This window comes from Neopelma chrysocephalum, unplaced genomic scaffold (genome assembly GCF_003984885.1).
Source record: "Neopelma chrysocephalum unplaced genomic scaffold, ASM398488v2 Primary Assembly neopelma1_42, whole genome shotgun sequence".
Classification (NCBI taxonomy): Eukaryota; Metazoa; Chordata; class Aves; order Passeriformes; family Pipridae; genus Neopelma; species Neopelma chrysocephalum.
This window is the reverse complement of record NW_020897700.1, coordinates 17561080-17588009: the sequence shown is the minus strand read 5'-3', so window position 1 is coordinate 17588009 and position 26930 is coordinate 17561080. Positions and strand designations below refer to the sequence as shown.

At 35.1% G+C, this 26930-nt stretch overlaps 1 protein-coding gene across 4 annotated transcripts in view; it reads left to right on the top strand.

The window, feature by feature from the left end:
• The window catches only part of RAPGEF2 (Rap guanine nucleotide exchange factor 2), a 183599-nt gene that overhangs the window by 81469 nt on the left and 75200 nt on the right, over positions 1 to 26930 (top strand). For 2 of the 4 annotated variants that reach the window (XM_027676810.1, XM_027676806.1), the window contains exons 5-7: positions 12352 to 12427; positions 13575 to 13742; positions 16449 to 16466. In XM_027676810.1, the coding sequence (XP_027532611.1) occupies positions 12352 to 12427; positions 13575 to 13742; positions 16449 to 16466 (262 nt within the window). The remainder of the gene's footprint in view (positions 1 to 12351; positions 12428 to 13574; positions 13743 to 16448; positions 16467 to 26930) is intronic. The other 2 variants (XM_027676811.1, XM_027676807.1) reach the window with 1 other exon arrangement.

Genomic DNA, 26930 nt, shown 5'->3' with positions numbered 1-26930 from the left:
ATCAGTGAAGCACAGCGCTTGCTCATGTGTGTCACTGTAGTCTTCCTCATGAGCAGCTGGAGCTGCCATGGTTCTGTCCCTGAACTAAGCTCCCTGAGGGCTGGCCAGCAGGGAGGGCATGCAGGGAGTATTTAAAACTCTGAATTTGATTTCATCACTTAAAACACAGTCAACTCTGGCTGTAACTGAATTAGCTGAGCCATAAATTGATGGACCGTTGTCTTGTGATGTCACCTGCTATTTCAGCGACATTTGTGATGCAGTCATGTCACCTGAAATTGTCCTTACAGTTTTAAAAATTTGTGGTTTTTTTTTTTTAAATATGAATACTTAAAATTATTTTTACAGTTAATTTTTCTTTTATCTCATCCATCTTCTGTTCTGCTGAGTTATTGAAGAGGTCATTGAGGTTTGAAACTGGTTATTTTCCAAGTGTGCTGCCAGTATCTGAAGTGCTGGGAAAAAGGAGACAGTTCCTAAATGATGAGATTGCCTGGTATCTGGCATTGTTCCTGTCATATTTCAGTGCTACTGGAATTTTGTTTTTGCAGAGCTGATAAAATATTAAGGGACTTAATCTATTACGCTGGCAACTTTTGAAAATAAAAATAGAAATTTAACGTAGTGTGTCTAGCGCTACCAGGCTTTCTTCCAAGTTTGTAATGAGGAGATGAGAAGGTATCAATAAAGCAGAAAGTGTCAAATGACCCGAATAAGTTTTAAGTGAGCCTGAGTAATTCTGCTTCCTCTTAAAGTGAGGGAGGCTTTTAGGAAGGGAAATGCTCATGGTAGGAGAAAAGCCAGTTTCAGAAGCCCTCACAAATGCAAACCTTATACTAGGTTCTAGATATATATACTAGAGCTACAGACTTCTGTCTCTTTCCACGCAAAAGACATGATGATGGACTTGAGATGGCCTAGATCACCTGCTGGTGCTCAGGTGCATTTGTGGAATGTTCAGTACAATTTCTTAGGCTTTCTATAGGAGAGACACCGTGAATTGATGGTGCAGAGCTTGTAGACGCAAGAGTTCTTTTTCTGGTTGGTTTTTCATTGTTTCGCACATGGTAATTGTAAGCTCAGTCAAGATGGCATTTCTTGCCACTGTTGCCACTTTTAAAAGAAGTAAATAAGGTGCTCTATTCATATCAATGGAGTTTATCTTTCCCATTGAAATTATGGTTGTATAAAAGTATTTAGTTAAAGGTATCTACTTTAATGACAAAATTACACTTATGAATTTGTGATATGGAGCATAAAAACAAAGTACGTTACATTGTAAATCCAGACCACTGCTTTTATGGAGAGTTTTGCCTGTGAACCAATTTAGGTTATTTTTGCATTTGCTACAAAGGATAAGTATAATGAAAATTTTTCAGTGGGGTATAGCCAATGCCAAGGAAAAGCAAAATCCGAGAGATATTTTTTTTCTGTGTAAGCATGAATGTATCTTAATAGCTCAAAGTAACTGAAAAGGACCTTAAGGAAAAATTAAGGAGAAGGGTTTAACAAACTAGATTTATGGGGGATAGTCTTTGAGCAGAAAGAAAGCAGAGGAAAGGAGAGAATCCTTTAAGGTAGCTGACAGAGGAAATACAAAGTTTGTCATCTATGAATGATACCAACTCTCACATCCCATTTCTTTAAATGTTAGAAGGTTGACTAATTATGGCTAAAAATTGAGAGTTCTTTTTGAGAAACTCAGGAGGGGAAAATTCTCTGTGTAATAAAATAAGTGGTTATTAAATGTGAGACCTGTTATACTGGGATATTCACTACTGCTTACATTGCTAATTAAAGGTATCTATCAGAAGAAAGTTGTTGCTTTCAGAATTGATATGGCAGCTGGTGAGATGACCTGTTATGTAATCTGTTCCTTCTGATTTAAAGTTACCTCTGATTCAATTTAATAATATTTAAGGTTTTGAGTTTTAGTATAAACCTGCAAAACATCAACTCCCTCCTCAGTTACTTGAGAAAACTTCATTATAAGATTCTTGCTGAGGTCAAAAGGAAGTCCATGTTAGTTTTATGTGCTCTTGGAGTCTCTGGACAAGTTTTATAAGTGTAATGAACTGAAGTAATCTGGTCATTGCTTACCTCAAAATAACAAAATGAACAGTGTACAAAAATAGCATAAGGAATACCAAAAAGGGAGAAGTACCACCATGTGGAGAGAGAAGACAGAGAGCATTGCTTTTTCTTTACCTCATGTGAAACTCAGATGATTTTTTGGTGAAGGACAATCTTGGTAAGCTGAAGTAATGACCTTTACTTATGTACTTGGAGGACTGTGGAAAAGGTGGAAGGAATCAGAAGTATTGTTTTGATTATTAGGTTGATTCTGCTACAAATGATCTTTTCTACAGTATTGAATAACATTTTATTAAAGACTTGAAAATACCTCAGTTTCAAGTGATGCTAAAATTTTCAAATGTTTCTGAAAAACAAATTCAGGGATACAAAACATAAAGTCAAGTGAGGGAGAATTTATTTTCAAATTATAATATAAATAGCTAAAACAAAATTGTCAGTACTAGTCCACTGTTTATTCATTTACAAACTTACAAATTTATCTTTAATATATGTTTTGTTCTAATAGATTTATGTAAACTACTAATTGAGATCATGTGTTTAGCTCTCCATGTGAGTGAATTGGTTGTATTGACTGAGTTCAACATATAAATGCATGTCGAAAATGTCAATATATATGGTCTTATTTCACTACTAAAAATCTAGATGACATGCCAAGTTGTTTTATTTTATTTATGTAAAGAAGCTAAAAATTTGTAATATCTTAGTTATGAAGGGTCTATAGGGGGACTTAAAAATGCCTATTCTATGTTTTTCAATGTAAAAACTCTTCATTTAGAATCTAACATCTAAAGTCTTTGTATGACGTTGGGAAAATACTCCTCTGTTTTAAAGAATTTCATGAATGTTAATAAGCCAAACTGTATTCAGATGAGGTCTTGCCTCTTAAGTAATGTTTTCCAACAACTTCTTATTCTTTGAGACCATTATGTAGCTCTTGTGATGTCACAGTAATCTCCATGGCAACACAGACGTCATTAACAAGAAGCATAAGCAAAGCTGTCTTTATTCAAAGCATTTATTTATTTATTTATTTAAGAAACAACAAAAAAAAGTAGGTTAGGAAAAAACCTTTCATCTTTGAATGTTTTCTGAGATAAAAATACAAGAACTTCTAATTTAAAAATAAAATAAGGATAATTTTTCCCAAAGAAAGACCTTTTGTCAGCTGTTCTGATGAAGTACCTGCCTTCTAGCTTTCTGTGCTAGAGATGAAGTGAAACAGAACTGCTGCAACAAGCTGAATTTTGTTGTTGCCTCTACTAGGAGGTTCCAGTTGTCCAGTTTTGTTTCTTTATTTTGTGTATATAGTTTATGAATACAGATCTTGAATTCAACAGGAGAATGTCATCAACCCATTTTTTTTCTTTATATATGAAGATTTAATGTGTCTAAATGAAAGGGTCCTAGAAGAACTCTAAGTGGTAGTCTAGTCTGAAGAGTATTCAGGATCATCTCTTGATATAGAGGCTCTGAGCGTCTACCTTTGTTACAGTAAATTTGCAAAACAATTTTTTATTCTTAACAGTACTTTTTCAGATTGGGTTTTTAACCGTGTTTCAGCTTAATGTTTTAGTTTTAATGTAGCTTTATGAGAAGATAAAGTGAAAAGGAACAAATGTGAAACTTTACACAATTATTTAGGTTTTTTTTAACCTAAACTGGTCAAACTTGCTACCATATGCAGTCTTATAACCAGGTAAAATTTTAAAATTAACCGCACTTCTCAAAACTTTCCCTTTTCTAAAAGGAAAACTGTATGAAGATCATAAGGCACATGTTTCAGAGGTTGAATGAGGGGACTTTCTCTGGAAGCAAACCTCCAGAATCTCACTAATTTCAAATTATTCACTGTGGGTTTTCGGGAACTTCTTTTGAAGTACTTGCAGTAGTCAACTATAAATTAACAGATTAATGCAACCTCTGATCTGTGTTGCATTTGCATAAGAAATAAATCCCTATGAGTATTATGTAGATACAGCACTATAGTCTGTCATCTCTAAGGATGCTAACTAAATGTGTTCAAAATACTGAAGAAGTTTACTAAAGCTTTCAGCTGGAGTTCAAATTAACTTTCACTCACTTTTAGTGTTTTTTTCACACACACAATTTAAAACATTAATTTACTATAAATGTGCTTATTCTATGATTTTAGTATGGTCTGGTTAGTCGTCAGGCATTCTCTCTCTCTGGCTTGCTGGGTTCTTCCCATCTGTACACCCTTCTGCTGCAGCACCAAGGTTATTGCTCTATAAGAGATTCCTCTTCTCCCACAGGGAGTGGGCGGTTTGGGTCCCAAGTCAAGCAAGGATCTGCAGTGATGTTTGAGGCTTTTGTCTCTTGTGAAACACTCCTCCCAAAGTATTATTAAGTGGCATGTACTTAGCAAGTGAGTCCCTTCGCTGACACACGAGCTGTTGTATCTGAGACTGTAAACATCTAAGCTATCATATGACACTGGATAAGTCTAATCATCCTTATCCGTGGTATGCAGTGAGCTCATGTCTCCAGGATTTGCAAGTAGTGACAGGTCTGAAAATGCCTCTTCAACTTATATTCCACTTGCCAGCATCTCAATTTTCCTTTTAACTGAAAAGCATTTCTGTAAAGCAGCTTTTTGCTCTTGTTGAAAAAACCTGCTATAAACAGAATAACAGAAAAATAATATGTAGAAAAATAATATGTAGAAAAATAATACGTAGAAAAAGAATACGTAGAAAAAGAATACGTAGAAAAAGAATACGTAGAAAAAGAATACGTAGAAAAAGAATACGTAGAAAAAGAATACGTAGAAAAAGAATACGTAGAAAAAGAATATGTAGAAAAAATAAAATAACATTAAGAATCTAGTGATTATTATGATATGAAGATGACCACCACATTTTAATTAAGAATGTTAGTTATTACAAGTCAAAAGCAGTTTGGGTTTCACTTGCATCTTTACTTGCTTTTTCTAAAAGACAGACACTAGTTCACATGAGAATTGGAGAAGTCAGCCTATATTATCAGCTGATTTCGTGTTCTGTATAATGATCCCCTGTCTTTTAGATGACAGACTCTTGATTTCATAGTTGCCAGTGTGCAGCTTTAAGTGTGGGGAAACCTGCTGCTGCCTTCCCTCTTTGCATCATCCCCAGTGGAGAACTGTTTGCGTTGGAGTGGCTCTGCATGCATGAAAGGCTCTGTTTTTTTTTTCTGAGGGGTCAGGAAATGGCCATGCCAAATTTAGTTTTCGTCAGAACACTTAAGCATTCCTCTGGGAATGGCTTATGCATGTATACGAGCTTCTAAATTGTTACTTTCTTCTTTTTCATCCCTGGCAAGGATGAGTTGGGTGGAGGTCAGCACATTGATGTGAAACCCAGCTAAACCCAGCTTGGCTAGAAAAAACCATATTGAGGTACTCATGTTTTTCATTCTAATCTGAACGTAATCTGAAGTGAAATGTGGTGTTTTTTAGTAAAAAAAACATACATGAGAAGGAACTTGACTGAATCCCCTATTATCTCCCTAAATGGCAAATAGAAAATAGTCCCCATTTTTTTTCCCCATCTAGACATCTACTAAATATTGCTCTATATTTCATCCAGGACTTCAGTGTGACTAGTTTGCTTTAGAACTAAATCTAACACATTTTGATGTTGTTCTAAGTTAAATGTTGATTATTACATTAGGCTTGATTTTGGGATTTGTCAGAGACCAGACATTCTGCTCACGTTTGCTTCTCTGTCATCAGAAAATGCAGTGATGGAAAGCAAGTGCCTTTCATGGCTGAGGTCATGGCACTGCTGTGACAAGTGGCGTGTGCAGGTGGGACATGCAGCAAATGATCCATCTGAAGGGATGGAGACTCCTCTCTGCTCTGCTCTCTGCTCTGAGATTGAGAAGTGGAGGGTAGAGGGAAGATGGGAAATGCAGTAGAGAGCACTTGAATGTAAACAATGATGGTAGTAAATAGCATTTTTAGGATGAGGGCTACCTAAAAGCAAATGAAGACACTTTGGCTTACATAACTTCAAATTCTAAATATCCTTCATGTAATACCTCTGTATTTCACTTTGGTAGTTTTCTATGATTCTCCTAAATGTAGGTGTCAACTGAAGCAATGTAATTTTCACAAAAAGAGCTTGGAAGTATTGGGTTTATATAACTTAAGATTTGGTTTTATCATGAATTTATTAAAAGCTTGAGAAAGTGAACTCAACTATGCACAGACTTGTGCTTACAGATTTATTTATCTATAGGCTTGAAGAGATAAGGATTGGTTTTAGTGAAGGTGGGAGAGGGATAATGTTTGCTTTAATCTCCATGTATGTTTAGATGTTCTGCCTTGGCAAATATTGCACAGCAGTAATCTTAAACTCATTGGACATACCATTTGAAAACTTCAGAACAAAGAAAGTTTTTGAATATCTGTTTTCTAGGGTTTTGGCATAAATCATTGCAATAGTCATGCATTACATTTCTACTTTAATTAGATTGTAAATTTTTTTATCAAAAAAATCAAAATCTCTATAGAACTTATTTCCTTGCATACATGTACTATAGAAAATTCTAAGAACTTGAGAAACAAAAAAATGTGTTACTTGTATTTTTCCTTTTGTTAGAACATGTCTAAATAGAACATGCTTTTTGATTGAGAGGAACTGCCAATTAAATAGGTTTTATTTTCAACCAGCAACTTTGTTCAAAATATTGCATTTACATATACACGAAACTATAACAATATTTTACACTTAAAAATGTGTTGAAGAATGTGTATGATAGAGATGACCATACTTCATGGAACTTTCTTTTTGAGACTTAAATGTGGTTTTACTAAAACCTTAAGGTAATGCAACATGGTGAACATCAAAAGAAATCAAAGTGAAGACTACGTTATAGAGGAAACCCTAAATTTTTGTATGTCCTTTTTGCAAAATAGTTGTCACTAGTGAAATTGAGTTTTCTCTGAGTGATCTTTGATTTTTAAGAGGAAGGAGGAAAAGGGCTTCACACTGAAAACCCATTTCTTGGTGTTCATTGTCAGTGGAGTTTTCTTCAGATTTTGCATCACATTTGATGAATATGTTTCCATTCCAGTGCTGAGAAATAACTTTCCATTTGGGAGCTGGGTTGATGTGAAAGCAGGAATGTGGAGGCCCAGGGTGAGGGGACAGGGCAGAATGCTGATAGGGAAATGTTCCCTCTTCAGTAGCTGCTGCCTTCCCTGCGAGCTTTGAAAAGAGCATCTGTATGTGTGTGTATAAGTATGTCTGGGGACCTGGGGGAATGGATGGGTCATGTCTGGAGAAAACTGCCTTGTCCTCCAATATCATGATGATAATAGAAAGAATAGAATGAGTTGCCCTCAATACCTGCAAGTTTTTGGCTGTCTCTATGTGTAAGTGCTTATAAAAATTCGTATGTTGCCTGTGGCTGTGGATAGTTAATTTAATTGAAGTACTTTGTTGTTTTGTTTTATTAGTAAATTTATTAAATTTGAAGGGGAATAAATGCAGACAGTGATCCTAAATTATTCTCATGTTTTTTGTTAGCCACTGACATATTTGTACTATTGTGTTTTTATAATAGTAAAGTGGTTTTTTTAAATGAAAACTGAAAGTGTAAACTTGGGAAACATGGAAACCCTTAACTTTCACTTAAAACTCATCTGCTGTTAACAAGCATGTTGAAAACTGTAATACATCTGTTCTTTAGCTATCTGTGTATGTTTTGAGTATAATGAGTTATAAGCTGAGATACAGATCTAGTAAAGTATGGAGAAGGGAACTGTCATCTGTGGTCAGTGTAAATTCAATTTAAAAATACTTTAGAATTGAAATTGTAAATGACTGATATGAATTAAAATATCTGCTTTTAATACACAGAGTGAGCAAAAGGTTTTTATTAGTATTAATGAATTTATTTGGAAATAATGCCTTTTGAATAGTCAAGTGGAAAATTAGACTTGTCAATTGTTTAAGGGAATAGTGTAGTTAGGGAGCAGTTGCTTAGGGAAAACACCTGTCTACTGTAAAATGGATTCCTGTAAATAATATTGTTTTGTATATCATTATTAGGTTTTTGTTGTTGTTGTTGTTGTTTGGTTTTGTTTTATTTGCAGTAGATTTATATTCACATCATACATTCAATAGCTGTATGGGAATACAAGTACTATGATAGCAAAGGACTCCAGAAGTGAACTTACCTCTAGGACAGGTACTGAGGAGAGCATCTGTGGAGTTTAATACTTGGGGAACCTCAAGTCAGAGCTTATGTGGTAGCAGGGAAGAAAAGTATTAGAAAAGCTGCTGCAAAACAAGGTTCTTTGGGAAATTTAGGTGAGGCAGAAATATCCTGACCAGGGAACACTTCTGGCTTTCTAAATTACTGTTATAACCTGTGCATCCCATATTGACAGCTACAGTTGGAAAGATTACTTTAAACTGCTTTAACTTCCGTTGGTGAAATTCTCTTATGCACATAATTGATTTAGAGAAAATAGTTGCAAATCTAGGATTCTTTCAGGTATATCACTGACTTAGTTGGAAATGAGCTATATTTAGGAGTTGAAATTAATAAGGTTTAGGTAGGAAGATGTATTAAGACAATTCTGATTTAAATGACACAACCAAATGTGAAGTGTATATTATGTAAAATTCTGTACTGCATTTTAAAAACAAAAATGGGGTTTAAGCTTAAGCTCCAGAGTGGGGTCATATATCCACAAGCTTATCTCACTCTACAGTGAGGGAAGGAGTAAATTTATCAAATCCCTAGTCCATTGAAACTTGCTAATAAAGGCTCTCTACATTGTATTTTGGCTAGCCAGTACTCATGTAGACTATGTGTTTTGTGAGAAATCTGGGTAGTCATAGTCACTTTCTATGGGAAGTCTGGCATCAAAATTTTGTAAAGAACATTGTCTAGTCAAAGTTACTAAAATAGAGCTGATATTATGAAGATAATCTGTCAGCCCTTCCACTGAAACTTTATTTGATGCTACTGTTCCTGTGTGATACCTAACATCCCTCAAGCCAGCTTGCATGGTGGCTTGTGGTCCCTTGAATGAAGTTCTTCTCCTGGTATTTCATGGAATCGCAGAATGGTTTGGGTTGGAAGGGACCTTAAAGATCAGCTGGTTCTAAATCCCCTGCCATGGACAGGGACATCTTCTACTAGACCAGGTTTCTCAGAGCCCCATCCAACCTGTCTGGAACACTTCAAGGGATGGGAGTCCACAACTTCTGCGGGCAATCTGTTCCAGTGCCTCAGCGTTCTGATCATGAAGAATTTTATAAAAGACTTTTCAGCTTGGGCTTTTTTATCAGCTCAGTAAACAGACTGTATTATGTGTTGGGTATTTGCTGCTTCTTACTGCTTGCTGATGTGTTAAATAACTTGTTTTCAATAAAATCAAGTTTGGTTAGTGGCTTCCTCTACTGAGTGGCTAGTTACCACAGCTGAGGATTTCAGGTAGAGTGCCACTGAAGTTCTTTTTTTGTTGGTCTTTTATTTTTGCTCATGTGAAACTCTGAGAAATTAATTTAGTTATGACGTTTGTTGTCAGTCTTATGAATTGAAACAGCAGGACTGGCAATGCTCTAAGATCCCAGTAGTTTCTCAGAGTTGCATGTCACACAAAAACCTGTATTGAAGTGTGGTTCTGCAACAGACGGCATGCCATACTGTGATGGATGTTGTCAGAGATGGACACTTCTGAAGTTTCCAGGTGTAGTGGACAATGACAAGAGAGTTCCCTAATTTTCACTGATTAGGTGAATTCCTAACTGGTGATGAATTTTCAACAGAGATTGGAAATCAGGAGGTTTAGCTGGTGTGGCAGTCTGAGAACTGCAACACTTGAAAGGTCATTTAACTTTCTTATGCCTTGATTTACTTGTCTTCTTTCCTACAATACTTCACAAAGATAAGTGAGTTTATTTGGAGCCTGAAGTGCCTTGTGATCTTTGGTCAAAGATAATATATACATGTGATGCACTGTCTGCTCTGATAAATTTCATGCTGTCATAGGAATCTTAGCAGTACAACAATGACGTGGTTATTTGCTGTGAGAACCATTGTGTTACTGGGGACAGAAATCGAGAATTTTTTTTATGCTAACTGAATGCATGCCTTCTATCTTAATATGTTGACTGCCTGTTCCCTGGTACTGAAGAGTAAAATCCAAACAAGTTATTCAAGAATAGAGAAGCACATCAGAAACACAGGTTTTTGTTTTTACTGTGTTTTCTAAGGCTTGAAACTTTTGCATGTCAGCAGTGATCAGCAACAAACAGAAGTTTAAAGTTGATACTTACAGTCAGCAATAGAGGAAGAAGAATTGGTCGAGGGGAAAAGTGTTTATACTTTTTTTGTTGAAATGAGCACTTGCTGTGAGACCAGAAAAATGGGTTGGCAAAAAAAAATACAGCAAGAAGTGTTTTCTAAGTGGTAAGAATATTTGTGTTTGTTTGCAATTAGAATATCAAATAAGTTGACTTCCCAATCACTATTTTTTGCATTGCTGTTTTTCAATAAATGAGTTGACTTACTTTCTCCTTTCTATCCTCCTCCTTTCTGTTTTTAAGGAAAAACTGTATGTGTGGATCCAGTTATTGACCAAAATATGTTTGCCACTTTTGCAACAGTCTAATGAATCAATATAATGGCTTCATTTTCTCGTGTCCTTAAGAGTAGTTGAAATTGTATAAAATTCAAGATGGTATTGTAGAGTAAAGAACCCTATGTTTTGTTGCTGGACTATAGGAGGAAGCATGTGTTTGCCTCTAGGAAAATAAGCATTTTGTCCAGAGACTTCTTTATTGAATGTTTCTTTTCAAGAAGCTTAGTATTCTGGAAAATTTTTTCTATTGTAGAAGTCCCATGTACCATTAAATGCGATTATTATTTTGATGAATAAGCACAGCTGGCATTTCTTTTCAATATCTGACTGCCTTCTTTTTGAGCCTATAAATGTGCTGTTGTCAAGAGATTAGCCTTTGGGGTAGCAAGTTAAGTTGTTCATTTCTACTAATCGCCAGGCGGAGCAGGAGCATAGATGTGAACTGGCTAGATATGCTGTTCCGAATGGGATATGAACTTCAGTTTCTGTGTTATGAAATAAAGCTTAAAAAAGTTACCTCTCACAAACATTGTTCCTTCATTGTGTTACCATGACTGTGCATTACAGGATTGGTTAAAATTCAGATTTTACCATTTCATTGAATCTGGTTTGTTTTTCAAGCTGTTGCCCTGTGGGCTTCAGATAGGAAGGTTTCCCATGTCTGTTGCACGGTGCCGAGTTGAAGAAAGGGAAAGGCTAAATAGTTATATTGGCTCTTTGCAAACTGTAGCATAGGTTGGTTACAGCAAACTACACGCAGGGTCCTGAAGTTCCACTCATTTTGTTGTGTCCTCCAGTCTGTGATGGGAAAGGTCTGGCACTGACCTGGCATTCCTACCCAGAGGAGGAATCACATATCCCATTAACAAACTTTAACTGGCTGCCTTTCTTTTATTCTGATGGTGTAGGATTAAGGATCTAACTCTAAAGGTTCTGTATTTCACTGAATTATGTACTGGTTCTCTGCACTCCACCTTTACATCTGCATTTTGAGGATTCTTTGCAGTGAAACCTGCAGGTGCACACATTCATTAATACAGGCAGAGCACTCCAGAAACTAAAATTAAAAAACCTTTCTGTTTTATCCTGCAGGAAACAAAATATTATCATGTTTAATTATTGCATTGCAGCAGGAATATGTCATGAAAGGGCAAAACAACCTTTTGTCCTTATCTATTCAGTTTGGGAATACATTCATGTTCCTTATTTTATTATTTTAAGTGGAAAAGAGTTAATTGAAGTTGATCAGCCTTTTAATTATTTTCTTGGTCTTCCAACTAGCTTTCGTTATAGAAATGCAGATAGCTTAGGTAAGTTAATACTGTAATGTCAGAAGATACGAGATCAAACTCTGTAATGTAGTTCAGAATCAACTATGCTTCTTCAGTAGACAGCTCTTGATTGACACTTGTTTTAGTGTTAATAGACTTATTTAGCAAATACTCTTAGGGAACTATGTAAACACAGAATAAGTCTTAATTAACTGATACCCAAGGACACTATCGAAGGGCATATGCATGAAACTTGTATTGTGCAGAGGTATGTACATTTTTTCTCTGCTTTGCAATATCTGGATAAGATGTAAGTATGCTTCTGAATTGTGCTATAGCTCAGATCTCTTTTATAATTGAAATATTTTTGTTCTTCAGTTTTGGCAAACGTTCTGCTGGGAGCATGAGGCGTGGATGTGAATGCATTGTTCTAGAGCCATCTGAAATGATTGTGGTAAGAACGTTTTCACTCAGTTGCTTTCAAAGTTTACAGACCAGCTTTAGTAACACTTTTTCCAATACAACTTAGAGTTTTCTGTTTTGCATATGATCATGTAATAAATATAAGATTTCATACATAACTTTCTTGCCATTCTTTGCTTACATACTTACGTTGTTTGAGTGATAAAAGCAGCCATTCACACAGCTACAACCAACTAAATTGTGTACTTTTAGAGAACAAAACTGGGACAACAAACTGTTCCCTGTACTTGTGAGTTACACAAACTGGTAACAAGCAAGTAACCTAATCCCTTCTACAGTCCTCAATTTATACTAGAATTTCCTGATCTTCTGCAAGTTTTACAGAAACTGTCACGTTTTAGGAAAAAATGTTTAATGTCACAGTCTATATTTAAGCCATCTCTATATGGCTTAGATAATTGTCATGCCTGTATTATGAGCTGATCTGTTAATAAAAATTTAGCCTGTTGATTCTGTATTTGTTCAGATGAGGCATCTTGAGCTGGCAGGAGCCTCAAAGACGATGCTGTTCTGCCACTGGACTACAGCAGATGTTGCTAGCAAAATAACCTTCCCTTCACCCAGTAAAGTTGGCAGAATTTAAAAATGTTGAAATTTAGTCTTAAAAACCTCAGATGGCTGAGAATATATTTAATTCAATGAAACATTAATTACTTAAGCTAATACTTTAAAGCATCTCTGCTTATCTATAATAATAAAGCAGCTTAAAAAAACCCCCGACAAACCTACGAAATCTTCTGGTATTTTGCTAGCACAAGAAAACTATAGTTTTACAAGAAATCTGTAAAAGTAAATATAACAACAATATAAATGGTGTACCAGTTTTCTTTCTGCAATATATTGAGTGGTGAAATGTTTGTATTTGTGCAAGTGTAAGAAGAGGGTGAGAAAGGGAGAATTTTTCTTCTGCCCTTTTAGGAAAGTGTTCATACTCAGTGATGCTCTTCATACTAATGTTGATATATTTTTTTTTTAGTAGTGGTTTCACTCTTAGTGCTGAAAATACAGGAAATTCAAAGCTAGCTGCTGTTTTTTGAAAGTAGGATTTGTTGTTTCAAACAAGAAGAAACATTTTTATTTTTTGTGCGAAATGACACCCTCTCTTGCATCTATTGTAGGTTGATTATATGGAAGAAAGTGAGGCATATTTTCAGCGTCAAGCATCTCACAGGCAGTCTCGAAGAAGGTTTAGGAAAATCAACCAGAAAGGGGAACGACAAACAATTATTGATACTGTTGACCCTTATCCTGTGGGGAAGCCACCTCTACCTAGAGGCTACCATACGGTAAGCTGTCTGTATTTATTGTTCACAAAAGAACAGAAACATGAAAATTACTGAAAATAACACATTCAAAATGGCTAAACTTGCTGGTATCTTTAAAGCGTGCTTCTGTAGGGAGCTTTCCCCTTAAAATAATGTGAGTTTGGCTCCATCAGTACATGAACATGTGTGCAACTTGCATCTTAGTTCAGAGGTGAAAGTGTGTTTCTGACCGTGAATGTCATGTATTGTTTTTTCCAGTCATTATGGGAAACTGTGAAAGCGATTCTGTTCTCATTTCCTTTTTCTCTTAAGTTATAGTAGCATTAGTTTACTATGTTAAAAGGTCATTTAGTGAAGCACTCGTATATGATAACAGGTGTTGCCTGAAAAGGGCTGTGCTGCATTGCAGTACACCAAATTCTTCGATTAGATCTGTCATTTCTTTTTGGTATCCAGAACTTAAATGTAAAATTTAAATTAACTTATGCTGGTGTCTGCCCTTTATACTTGGGTTTTAGTGAGCTACATAGTTGGCCCATCATCAAAGAAATCATTTGGTCATTTTACTTGATTACTTTTTTGGGGAGGGGGAATCTATACATGTTGAAAGTTTCCAGACTTTCTCTTGAGATGAAAATAAACTAATAATTAAAACTTATTTTATAAAATTTTTTATATGGGTTTTAAACTGAGAAAAGCTCTATTAGATTAACATGTTTGCTTGGTATTGATTTCAACTGTGAGGAAAATACTGGAAAAGCTGTTTGTCTTTGGCTATTATTTATTTCTTTAAAGCCCTAAATCTGCTAGAACCGTAAAGGCATGGGCATAAATAACTTTGTGCATATTTAATCTCATTGAGTTCATTGGGCTGAATTTTTCACAATGTAACCATATACATACAAATTTGTAGGATTACAGCTTTAGTTTTTAAATACTTCAGTTTTTTAAATGCTGTCTTTGATACAGGGCAGTTGTAGACGTTTTCAATTTTTCCTTCATCCTTATTCCTTGACTTGTTTGCCAGTTCACTGTATATTCAGTGTGTGTCTGTAAGTGTGTAGATGTTTGATTACATCTGCTAATTATACGGGTTTTTCTTCATGAGTTGAATAATTACATTTTATGCCAACAATTTGGTTTTGTTTATACAACAGCTTTTAATAGTTTAATTTTCAGTGCAGTTTTAATTGCCTCCAAATTTAATATGGATTAGGCCAGTTCATTTGGTTTGAAGATAAAACGTTTTACTGACCTGTTTTTGCAAAAAAAAAAAAAAAAAAAATTGTGGTATTGTACTTTATAGGAGTTACAGGAAGAATTGGTTTTGTCCATATTATTTAGATGTGTACATTGTGCTTAGCAAGCAGTTTTAGTGTGATCTGTACCTACCTTTAGAAGGGCAGTGTTTAGATTACACAGTGCCATTTGCATTCATAGGAGGTTGCCTGTTGTATAAATTTCACTTTAGATACGCCTGATGAGTTTTTGTAAGCTTAACTGGTACTAAGAGCAAAAGTCCATCACCTGTCGTTCTGTTGTGCAAGTTCATAATGGCTTTGTGTATGTGTTTGGAAATTCATTGCAAGCAAGATTTCATGTTGAGTTGGAAGAGATTGCCAAATAAACTCTAAAATTTTCAGCAGTTACAGTCAAATGTTGCTTTTCAAAGTGTAATATGATGCATATGACTGAGCTTATTATTTTTTTTTTCAAAGCAAATTGAGTCAAATAAGCTCAAATGAGTTTTAAAATGTAGTCAAGACTCTTCACACTGGTCCATTTCCTACTATTTTTACAGTATTTGGTGATCTTGTAGACATTATTCTCTCATTCACTTCTGCTAGCAATGTTATTTCTGTTGTTTTATCCATACATTTACAGGCTGCATTGTTTTTTCTCCATTCCTATTTTATGTCCCTTGACCTTGTTTTTTTTTTTTGGTCTAAATTTCTTGAAAAATTGACTGAAAAAAGCAGGATTTTTTTCAAAACACATAGTAATTTGAAACATGTTATAGCACATATCCTGTGGACTTATTGCCTATACATTCTTTCGCCAGCATCTGTCAGGGTGTCATCTTTGTTTTTACTTCTTAATTTTGGATAAATAAAGAAAGAAGTATTTAAAAAAACCAGAGGTTCAGATATTGTAGTAAATAATGTGTTAAAGTCAAGTTGAAAGAGGCTTAATATGATGCATTTGTTTTCAGGTTTGCTCTTCTGTGTGGGTGTGTTCTAGTTTAGGTGTTATGTACATAAGATTCAAAGTAATAAAGCTGTTTTGATAGCATCCTCAAAGTCTTCACAATGTATAATTTTCTTATATTTTTTTTTACCCTAAATCCATAGTTAGCATGTGAAATTATTATTTTTATTGTTGATAAAGTATTATGCTTTATTTGCAGTAATCTCTGAATGCTTTTCTTCAGAAATTTCTAACAGTATTTTCTGAAGAAAGTTTTCTATATCTTCATGAAAACACAGAGTGAAATGTAGATCTTAAATGCAGATGCATGGCTGTGCTTTCCAAGAATTAAAAATGAAATGCAGTGCTCTCAGTTGCGGCATGGCTTTCTGCAATAGAAACAACTTGTGGAGGATGGTGGACCCTCATTAACAGAATTTTAACATTATCTTCATAGTGGTGGAATGTACTATGGCATGTCTGATAATGTTCATCTTTTCCTTTCCTCCTATATGGCATTCATTTCATTTTGGCTCACAGGAATGCACTAAACCTCAGGTATTGTAACTTACTGTGTATGGTCCACTAACAATTTACTTGTGGGTTTGCAGTGTGGTATCATAATACTGATGCTACGTTATGACTAAAATTGCCTCATAACCTTTGCTTTGTTAGTTCAGCAAACTCACTATGATATAAAAATACAAATGTAAACACGAAGTTTACTGACAGCACAATGTCACTTGCCCAGCTTGATTGACCTTCCTTGCTTTGATGTCCTGTGATTTGTAGGAAATGAGAAGTATAAGCAAAGGGTATACATAAAATATTTAGTGTTTGACAGACACTTTACTTAAGTATCTCTTTCATGACTCAGAGGACTTAAAAAATTGGCCCCCATAACACTTCAGTATGTCAGTAGAGGGAAATGGAGTGTGACAAGATGAGCACTAAAGAAGCAACAAAAAGGATTTGTCATGGTTTTTCTTGCTTGTCTTCCATTCTGATGTGTACTGACTCAGTAAAAGAGGCTGGATTTTGTAGTCTCCTAGCAAAGTATGCATAAATGGCTATTATTTGAAAGACGACCTTGCCAAGATAGGGAGAAGAATGTGCCTGAATAAATCAAGCATCTTGGAATGGCACCAAACCAAACAAAATATAGAAGCTTTTCCTGATATCGGACCTCAAATACACTCAAAGTAATATGAAGATCTGAGTGGCATCTTTTAAACTTAACTGGCATTTGCAGTTGCATTTGTCGATACCAAAGTGAATAAATACTGAGCATCCATTAAACACAATGTTTGAAAAGAATGTGTCTTGTCAAACTGTTAAATGTCCCCACTGTTATGCTTGAGAAATCTCCTGTGATAGAGCTGAAAACAAATTAAAACTACTTTTTTGAGCTTAAAAATTCTCCCTTTCCTCAAACATTACTTTGGTCAATTCTTCTGCTATTTTATCAGGAAATGTGTTTAATTTAAAAGGTCGTCTTTTGTCACATTGTCAAATTCGTTTATCTAAAACACTTAAGAGGGTTCAAATTTCAATATGTTTCCAGTATCATAGACGAGTGATTTCTAGGCTGAAATTTGCTCTTTCTTCAATATGTATAGTACTATCAGTGCTCCCCAGTTTTTCAGTGGCACGATCCGAAGTAACCTATGGTTACTAAAATACTGTGTTTAGGAGTGATATTGTATTACTTAGATTATGATAGGCATTTGAAATACTTCATAGTGTTTTAATAACTTACTGTAATGTTTGAAGGATCATTTGAAGTGAAATCTGATGTTGAATATCATATTTAGGCATGTTACTTTTGGAACAAGCATTGCTGATTTCTAGAGTAAGGAAAATAGAAACTTCATAGTATATGGAAATAAAATGAATGTGTTTTATCAGCCTGATGAAATTGCATCGTTTTTACCACCTTTTGTAGTTTGGTAAAATTGATCAGTTCTTTTTCAAGAAACAAAAAAATACTGACGAGTTTGAGTTGCTCTCACTTGAATCTAGAAAATTTTTCCTTGTGCTTCTCAAGTGTCAGAAATTGTCTTTAACTAGATTAGTGTTAACACCTCCTTACTTAATAGTAGAAATTGGATTTTAACTTCCGAATGTGGATTTCATTTCTGTGCGTATCTTTACTTCAGGCTACTTCATTTTTTCATACAAAGCCCTTGTTTAAAGCAACTTGACTGAAACGAGTGTGGACCCATTCTTCTGAGAACCTACATGGCTTTTTTTCTACCTTTAGACTGTTTGTTGTTTGGGTTTTTTTGATTTTAAAACTTTAAAATTAAATAGTCTTCTGAGGAGGGAATTTAAAAAAGGGCAGATTTCCTTGTAATATCTTACTGCCAGTTAACTTTGTGGCTGCTTCAGTACATCTGTGAAAAATTAGTCATGCTTGGTCTGAGTGTTGCTAAGCTGGTTATTCTGTATATAATGCGTGACATATTCCGTGTAAATGAATACAAGTTCATAAAGGAAAAATAACTTTGTCCAAAATTAGGTGCTGTTCTTCAGCGGTATAGAGTAGTAATTTGTAACTCCCTGGTTTGTGGTAGTCTATGTCTGTCTAAACTTGGTATGTAAACTGCGATGTGGGCTTTAGTCTGTACTGTAGTCTTTACTTTGCTAAAGGCAAAGTATCAAAACTTACTGGTGTATAGTTAAAAATACACAGGTAGGCCTGCAAGTATAATGCTGAAGCACCTGCAGATAGCGCTGAACAGTAGGATTATGTGTGGTGTTTTACTCTGTGATAATCTATCTAGATTTGAATTAGTTAACAGGCTTATGAAATTTGCTGCTAGTGCATTCTCAGCCATGCTTGCTAAAGCCAGCTGCTGAAATCCCTGCAAAAGGGCTCTCTGCCTTTAGTAGCCTTTCTTATCCCGTTCAGCTTGAGATTCACGTGAGGTGACAATCCGTTTATCCAGTGTCGGAAAGAAAAGAGTGGTAGGCATGGAGCCATCAATAACCCTGGCTTCCACCCCAGTTACAAGGATGTAACAATTTTATCCTCACGCACTGCTTTGAGACAGCCATTGTGAGATGTGTTTAGGGCAGACAAGTCTTCCTTCTGGATTTTATTTGAAGGAGTTGACTGAAAATGTAAATGAGAAGAGGTCTGGAAATGAAACCATGTCTTATGTTACTGAGTCAAGTCTTGTCTGCAGCCATGACTCCCTGAAAAAATAAGTATAAGGGTTTTCCTAGCTTTTTTTTTGAAGTGTGTTATTTTAAAAAAATATTAGAGCCTGCTCATTTAGTAGCAAATTGTAGAAAACTTCCTGCCCCTATCTTCTTTTAAAATTAATAGTGCAAAGCATTGACAAAGTAGCCTTTTTTCTTGATACCGTTTGGATTCACATTGTCTGCCAAGAGTCTAAAGTTCCTGGGTTGAAAATTTATGTTCAGATTGTTCTATGAAACAAATTTGCTTTTTCCTTTGTCTGCAAAATTACATTACAAAGCTACTGTGTATCATGTCACTACATTTAGGAAGGATTTAAAAACTCATGAATTTTAAGTTTTTCTGCCTGAATTTGATGCAAAACTGTGTTTGTTTTCCTTTCTTCACTGTGTCTGGCTGCTGAAGTCATGTGGAAGTTTCCAAAATGACAAGCAGTGTTTTTTGGTGGTTAACATAGTAGATGAGAATTCAAAAAAGCTGATTCAGTTTTCACCCTTTGTTACAGATGTCCGGTATAATTTGGGATGAGGCTTAATGTTAAAAAACAGCCTAATACCATTGCTTCTCTGCATGGTTTTTTTATGTTGAATGTTGTAAAATACATATTGCTGGATGTCTTTCCATGATCCACGCTACATATGATCATGAAATACCTTATATGTGCTTGCTTCTCCACAGTATGGACTTTGCAATAGTTTGATATAGTGTCTTCTTGTTAAGACATTTTAAATTGATAATAAGTTCAATAGTAAATTGATGCCAATGTAATAGTGTACTTAGTCATATTTATTACATGTATAATTTCAGTTGTTTTAGTTTGAATCAGTAGGAACAGTTGTCAGATACCCAGTCACAAGAAATCAGTTTAAAGGAACACTGTCAGTCTTTTAAGCCTGTAAATAGCTGCAGCTTTTAGTGTTCCTGATGATTTTTAGGATCATCTAGAACTTTCATTCTAATAGAAGATCACATAATAAAACAAAAAGCAAAGAACAGACTCAATCATGAGTACTCACATTAACAACAAGAAGAGCTTTCTTTTAGTAAAAAAAAACAACAAACCACATCTAAGAAAATTATTTGATAGGGCAGCGAACAAGAATGTGTGGACACACTGAAAGCTTGACTTCGTAAAAAGGTATAAAGGATATGGAAAGGTTGAAGGGAAAAACAATTTTCTAAGCATCCTTGACCTTGGAAGTATTACATTTACGAAGTCTGTTTACAAAGGCAAAAAAATGCACAGAGAAACAAACTACTGAGGTCAGATATGCTTGTTCCTCAGAAATGTTTGGAGCACAGGATGTTTGAAAGTTTTGGCTTTAGAGGCTCATATGAGTTATGGCAGCTGAATCAATTTAAATAGATACAATTTTTGAACTTGCTGGTAACTGAGTTTCCTCGAGATAGAGGAAGAATGTGAAGAGCAAGGAGGAAGGAAGTTGAGAAGGTTCTGCTGTGTGCCTTATGCAAAATGAAAGCGAAAAGGTTACCTGACTTAAATAGAAATTGGACTGAACTCATTCTGTTCTTTATTATAAAACAAATTAATTTAAGTAATGTCAGCAGAAAAATGGTAATTCAAAACATAATTGTATGCATACCTAAATTTGCAGTGTACTGCTGATGGGAAGTGGCATGGTATGCAAAGGTATTTTAAACATGTTAGCATAAATAATGTGTGCTTGTTTGCTCAAACAAATTTGTCTCTATTAATAAGAAAATAGTATAAAATAATTTATTTAATATTTCTAATGTTTGTAGTGAAAATAAGATATACTGTGTTGATTGTTCCATTAATAAAAGAAAGGGCCTAGTTCTTAACATTGCTAAGTGCAAGTGTCTTTTTACCAGACGGATATTTTAGTTGCTTTTCATCTACAAAATTCAGTGTGCAATTTCAAAAACACACGAACTATTCTGCAATGGTGATAATGTACTCATGATTTGGAGTGAAGTCAATGTGTACATCATACTAGGAAGTAATACAAAATTACTGTATTTGTAATATTTGAACACATCTAGTAACATTAATTCCTGAAGTGTGTGACTGTGTTATATATGTAGGTGTATTTTGAAGTGAGACACTACAAAAATTGTGGAGTAATTTTATCTGAAATGTGGAATGTCTGAGATGATTTGGATGGTTCCCATTAACAATTTTTTTGTATGGAAGTTGGATGTTTCTTTATGGGAACATCCACTGGTAATGCTATAAGGGCAATAAGTAATTCCCATCCCTGTGTTCTGTGTCTTGTGGCAAAACACAACCTTTTTAGCCACACAGCTTCCTTCCTTCATCCATGCTCTAAGGGACTATTACTGTTTCGAGTTCTGCATTAAGTTGTGTATTATTGTTAATATATGAGCAATGCTATAATTTTATTTTGTGTAGCACCTGAAGCAAAATTGTTAGTTCATCATCCTTTTAGTAATGACTACTGGCAAGCTAATGCAAAATTAATGACACGCAGTGTGTTATTTACTCAACTTGCAGCTTCTGTCAGAGTTGTCTATTTTTATATATTACATCATTCTTGCTGCAGAACTCTTAGATCCATTGGGATTTACTGTTCTTCCATTCCCTTTGGAAGGGCTCACATTGATGTCATAACTGGATTTGTAATTGTGATTAGATTTGAAAACTCAAAGAGAAACATTGAAGCTACGCAGTATTTTCTGCAACTGAAGTGTCAGTAATATTTCTTTCTTTTTTTTTAGACACATTAGTGACACTACGTCCTACTTACAGCTTGTAGAGTTGCCAGTACTTTATGACCACACACACGTGAAATTTTGGTTAATAATAGCATAGGTTTTCCAGAGTAGCATGATTTTATTGCTGTTACTGACTTTACATCTCAGACAAACAACCTTTTATGTAATATAGATTATAAAACTAAATATGAGGTTTGTTGTCAAAGGAGAAAGTTGTTCATGCAGCACAAAAATTAATTTTTCATAGCTTTTCTAAACTGATCATTGCATAATGTAACTAAATACAAATGTTGATTTTTCCACCACTTAAACTTGATTAGAGCTGAGGAAAATTATTAAAACAAACATATACATGTGCTCTTAAATAATTTTAAAAGGAATATCCTCCTTAGCATAAGGTTCTTCAGGTAGGAACAATGTCTGCATATAAAGTACATATGGGGAAATGGGTACTACCTATGCATTATATTTGTAGAATACCAAACACAGATCCTTTCAAGTCTGGTATTTGTAAACAGACAGACATCATGAGTGATAGTCCTAATGTGGATATTTGCCCACTAAAGGATGGAAAGAAGCTGTCAATTAATTTTTTTCCCAAGTATCTAAGCCACTGCCCACTATGTGAGCTGAGCTTTACATAGTGACTTCAAGATAAAATTATTAGTATTAGGTTTCAGTCTTTCCAGAAAAGGTTCTGTTTCTGGGTACTTTTAATAATGCCTTGTATTTGACTTGACTAATTTAAAATTATCAGTTTGCTGAGTGACTTTCAAAGCTCTAATAAGTTAAAAAATTTAGTAGTTAAAATATCCTGAGCAACTAAGAAAGTATGTGCAAAATTGAAACATGGGAAAAATATAATGTCCAAGTTTCAAGAAGGCCAATGGCATCCTGGCTTGTATCAGAAATAGTGTTGCCAGCAGGACCAGGGCAGTGATCAGCCCCCTGTGCTGGGCACTGGTGAGGCCACACCTCAAATTCTGTGTTCTGTTTTGGGTCTCTCGCTACAAAGAGGACATTGAGGTGCTGGAGCACATCCAGTGTGTGATGTGTAAACCCTTTTTTACTGAATTGGGTAGATGTGTGTATTACAGTGCCCTGGCTAGATCCTGCTGAGTGTAAATGCTATTATCCATGCTTGCATCTTTTGTTAGGTGACAGTTCAGTTCAAGAGAGCTAACAAGTCCTAAGTAAAGCAGAGTACACACAACGTTTTGTGTGTAAATTCTTTACCTCTCCTTCACCTTTTTTTGTTTGTTTGTTTGTTTTTGTTGTTGTTTTTGTTTGTTTGTTTCTTTGTTTTGTATTATGAAAAAAACTTCTCTTGTTTTATGTAAGGTCTAGTTAAAGTGTTAGTATTCTGTTGTGTAAGTAATGGGTATTGGGAGCTGGGCTTTGGGTTTGAGTGGTTAGCCTTAATTCTGTTTGAATTTTCAGATAGTAAAGTTTTGACATGTATCTGGAACAGCTGGCAGGTGTTATGTGTATTGTTGATGTGGCTGACATAAAAACTACCCAGTTGTGCTCTCACTCTGTTTTGAATTATTTTATGTGTGTGTGCATATGCTAAAATGTAAAATATTTTGCTTTTCCTTCCTTTCACTTCTAAATTACATTCTCTATATTACTCTTGAATGCTGTAATTTGATGAATGTAAAGGCCTGCAGCTGACTGATTTTAAAGTCTTCAAATGATCTGTAGTGCACAAAAGACCATCTTAAAAGTAAGCATTCCGACACCAATCTTGGAATATAAAACAGTGTAGAACTAAATTGTCAGGGAGAGTCAATCTGGTAGGTGCACTTCTACCTGTTGTTATTTAGCACTTCTGTATCTAGCTAACTGACCTTGTAATTGCAAGGAAAAAATGTAAAACATTTGCAAAATGGGACATCCATCAGGTGGTGGTAATTGGCTTCCTGATTGATTTGGGAAGAGGAGAGGGAAAGGCATTTTTTAGAACTTTATGTTAAGTTCTCTTATTTGAAGGATATAATGTCATGGTTTGACTTTTTTCCTATATGAAAGCAAATTGGTTTATTTTGCTTGATAATTATTTTTAAAATAAAGGACAACTGAAATTGCGTGGGGTTTGTTACTTATAAAAGTGAAAAGTCTGGATAAATTATTTCTGTCCAGTTGCTAGAGGCCCTACACAAAGCTTTCAGGATATGTTAGTGTATTGTGCATTACACAAGAGAGGATATGCAGGGGCATGAGAAGAGAGTTCTCCCAAAAGAGAATGATCTTACGCTGGTAAACTGTCTTCAGTGTTGATTTTTATTGGAAACCCCTGGAGTAGGCTCTTTGGAGAGTCTCCTTGCATGCGACTGTGACTGGAGACAAAAGCACAAATTATTTCCTTCCAACAGATAATTGAAGTGAATGAAAATTCTCTGTAACAGCTACCAGCTGTTTCGAAATGAAACTTCCTCATAACACGAGAGATAAATAATAAGTTACTCTAGGAGATGTCCAAGTAAACATTAAAGAAGATGGCAGAAAGGACTTAAAAACAGATAAGTTATAAAAAAGACATGGAATTTCCACCGTTACGTGGGGCACTGGGAAACCTATGGTGGTTTTCTGCTGGTCCCATCTATGTCTGCACCTTGAACACAGTGATGAGAATTTCAGATTTTCCCTTAAAGCTTCTGAGTTCAAGGATAACTCTTAGAAACCATATCATGTTAGCTTAGAACAGAAATATTGCCCCTCCACTACCACTGAAGTCACCCAATGAATAAACAACAAAACCCAACAGAAAACCTGCTAGCATTTATAGAAGATTGAAAAATATGTTTGTTTTTATTTCATTAATATTTCACATTGAAACATTAAATAATTATTCCCCTGCCTGGGGCGGTCTCAGGTATGTTCAGTTCTGTGCCAGAACTATCATCCTTGTGATTCAAACATGTCAGCATATTTCAGGAACAATGGTTTCAATGGTGGTACTAATGAACATAACAATATAGAATTTGTACGGTTGATTAACCTCAGAAAAGTCCCTGAGTTTTTTTCTTACATTTTAACAGTGCAGTAGTAGGACACACATGGAAGAGGTATGAGTTTATCCAGCTTCCATGAAGTTTTCCTACACTATTACACAGCAAAGAATGTGAAATCTTAGAGTTGCCTCACATGAGTGAGGAACTTGTGTCCCCGAATTCCTGCTGTGAAATTGGTATGAGCACAATGATATGTGAGTTTTTTGTGGGCAATTTTTCTGTTTGTTTTTCCTCCAAGATAGTTGGCTGATTTGTATCTCAGTAGTAAACCTTGTCCCCAGCAGGTATGGATGTCAAAGTGTTGTTTGGATGTGGTAAAGAGAACTTGCTTGTCCTGAATGCCTGATATCATGATTCTTGACCTTACAAATGTGTTTGCTTTTTTGTTTTCCTGTGTTTTTTCACAGTTTAAAAACAGAAAGCACTTCTGCATGTTCTCCAATTTAATTAACACGCACATTAAATATTGTCCTTACACCAAAGTGAGAAAATTTTGTGAGTGTTGGGAAAAACTTCCATCTATCCTCACAGAATGCATTTTTTCCACTAGTGAGGTACTGAAACTATTAAGACAATGAAACTAATCTGTGACCATTCTGCAAATTGAAATCATTAATACCTCAAATTTCAATGTCTAATTTTTAACATTTAATAATGATAATTTATAGTTTTAAAGCCATGTTAATATGCATTAAACTTTGTTTGTGTAAGTAAAAATGCTTTGCTTTGTGTAAAAACCACATCACATAAAATGACTTCACAAACATACATATTATATATGATTTTGATCTAGCCTGTAAAATATGCTATGCAAGACCTTAAAAGTGTTGCAGGAACACAAAAGATACAGTTATCTTTTTCTTTTTTCTTTTTTTCTTTCTGCAAACATTGTTAGATTTAAAGCATAAATAAATATGGAGTCCAGAGAAAAGTTTGTGCTCTGGTACTGTGGTGAGCCTTTGCTCAAGTCAGTTTTGTAAGCTAATCTAGATATTCTGGAAATGGGACATCTTGTCACATTTGGGATGAGTATCTATCAGTAATAGATTTTCTTCATGTCTGTTTCAACATAATTGTCGTACGTAAGAGAATTCAATGGCAAGTATTTTAGATGAATGCTACAACTTACTCCCATTTTAAGATGGATGGCATGCAAACAGTTTGCTGTACTGAAAACAGAGCTAGGCACAGAAGGTGACAAATGAGTGTGCTGTCAAAGGAATGATTGGCAGTCTATGGCACATCCACCCAGCTGAGGCACCAGCCTGACTGCTCCGGGCTTGTCATTATTTTAAAGATCCGGATTATAGATTCATCTGCAGCAGCAGCAGCTCAACAGAAGGGCATTTGTTCAAATGGTCTGTAACATTAGTAAATGTGTTACCAAAACAGCACACACCACTGCATTGTAACTGTTGCTTTGGTGTTGCCAGTTGTGCAGTGAACATGGCTAGAATGATGTTAGTGCCACAGCTTCATGAGTAAAGAAAATAACTTGGTGAATACTATTACTTTATCTGGGTGTTTTGGCCAAAGTGGTGTTTTTGTACCTTGGAGAACATATTTAGTATTTTTCTTTTATTCAACAGTTTTATTTAAAGTTCTCAAAGTTCTTGAGAAAATACCAATAGGACAGGTGTGCCTAGACCATCCCATGTCTGCATTATGCTGATAAATATGAACTTGCTTGCATGAAATTGGGTCATGTGGCCAGAGATTTAAATTGTTGGCAGTAAATTTTTCTGAATACATTAGAATAAGACTTATATATTGTACAAGGCATTTAAATGTATCATGGCATTTTGAATGAATTATTATTCCGGGTTTTTAGTGGTTTCAGTTGGTTTTTCTAAATCTGATGGGAGCATCAGATTGTTATTTAGCAATCTCTCTCATAAGGTTGGTGGGAGGGAGAGAACATCAGCATTATACAATTCAGAACATGCCCCTGGGAGCTTAACAGTTTTGTGTCCAATAGCCCTGAGCTTAAATTTAAGTTTTAAACCTCCACTTCTTTCCAAGTGAGGAGAGTGGGGGAAAGAGAAGATAGTTCTGATTTATTTTCCTAAAATTATGTACTCC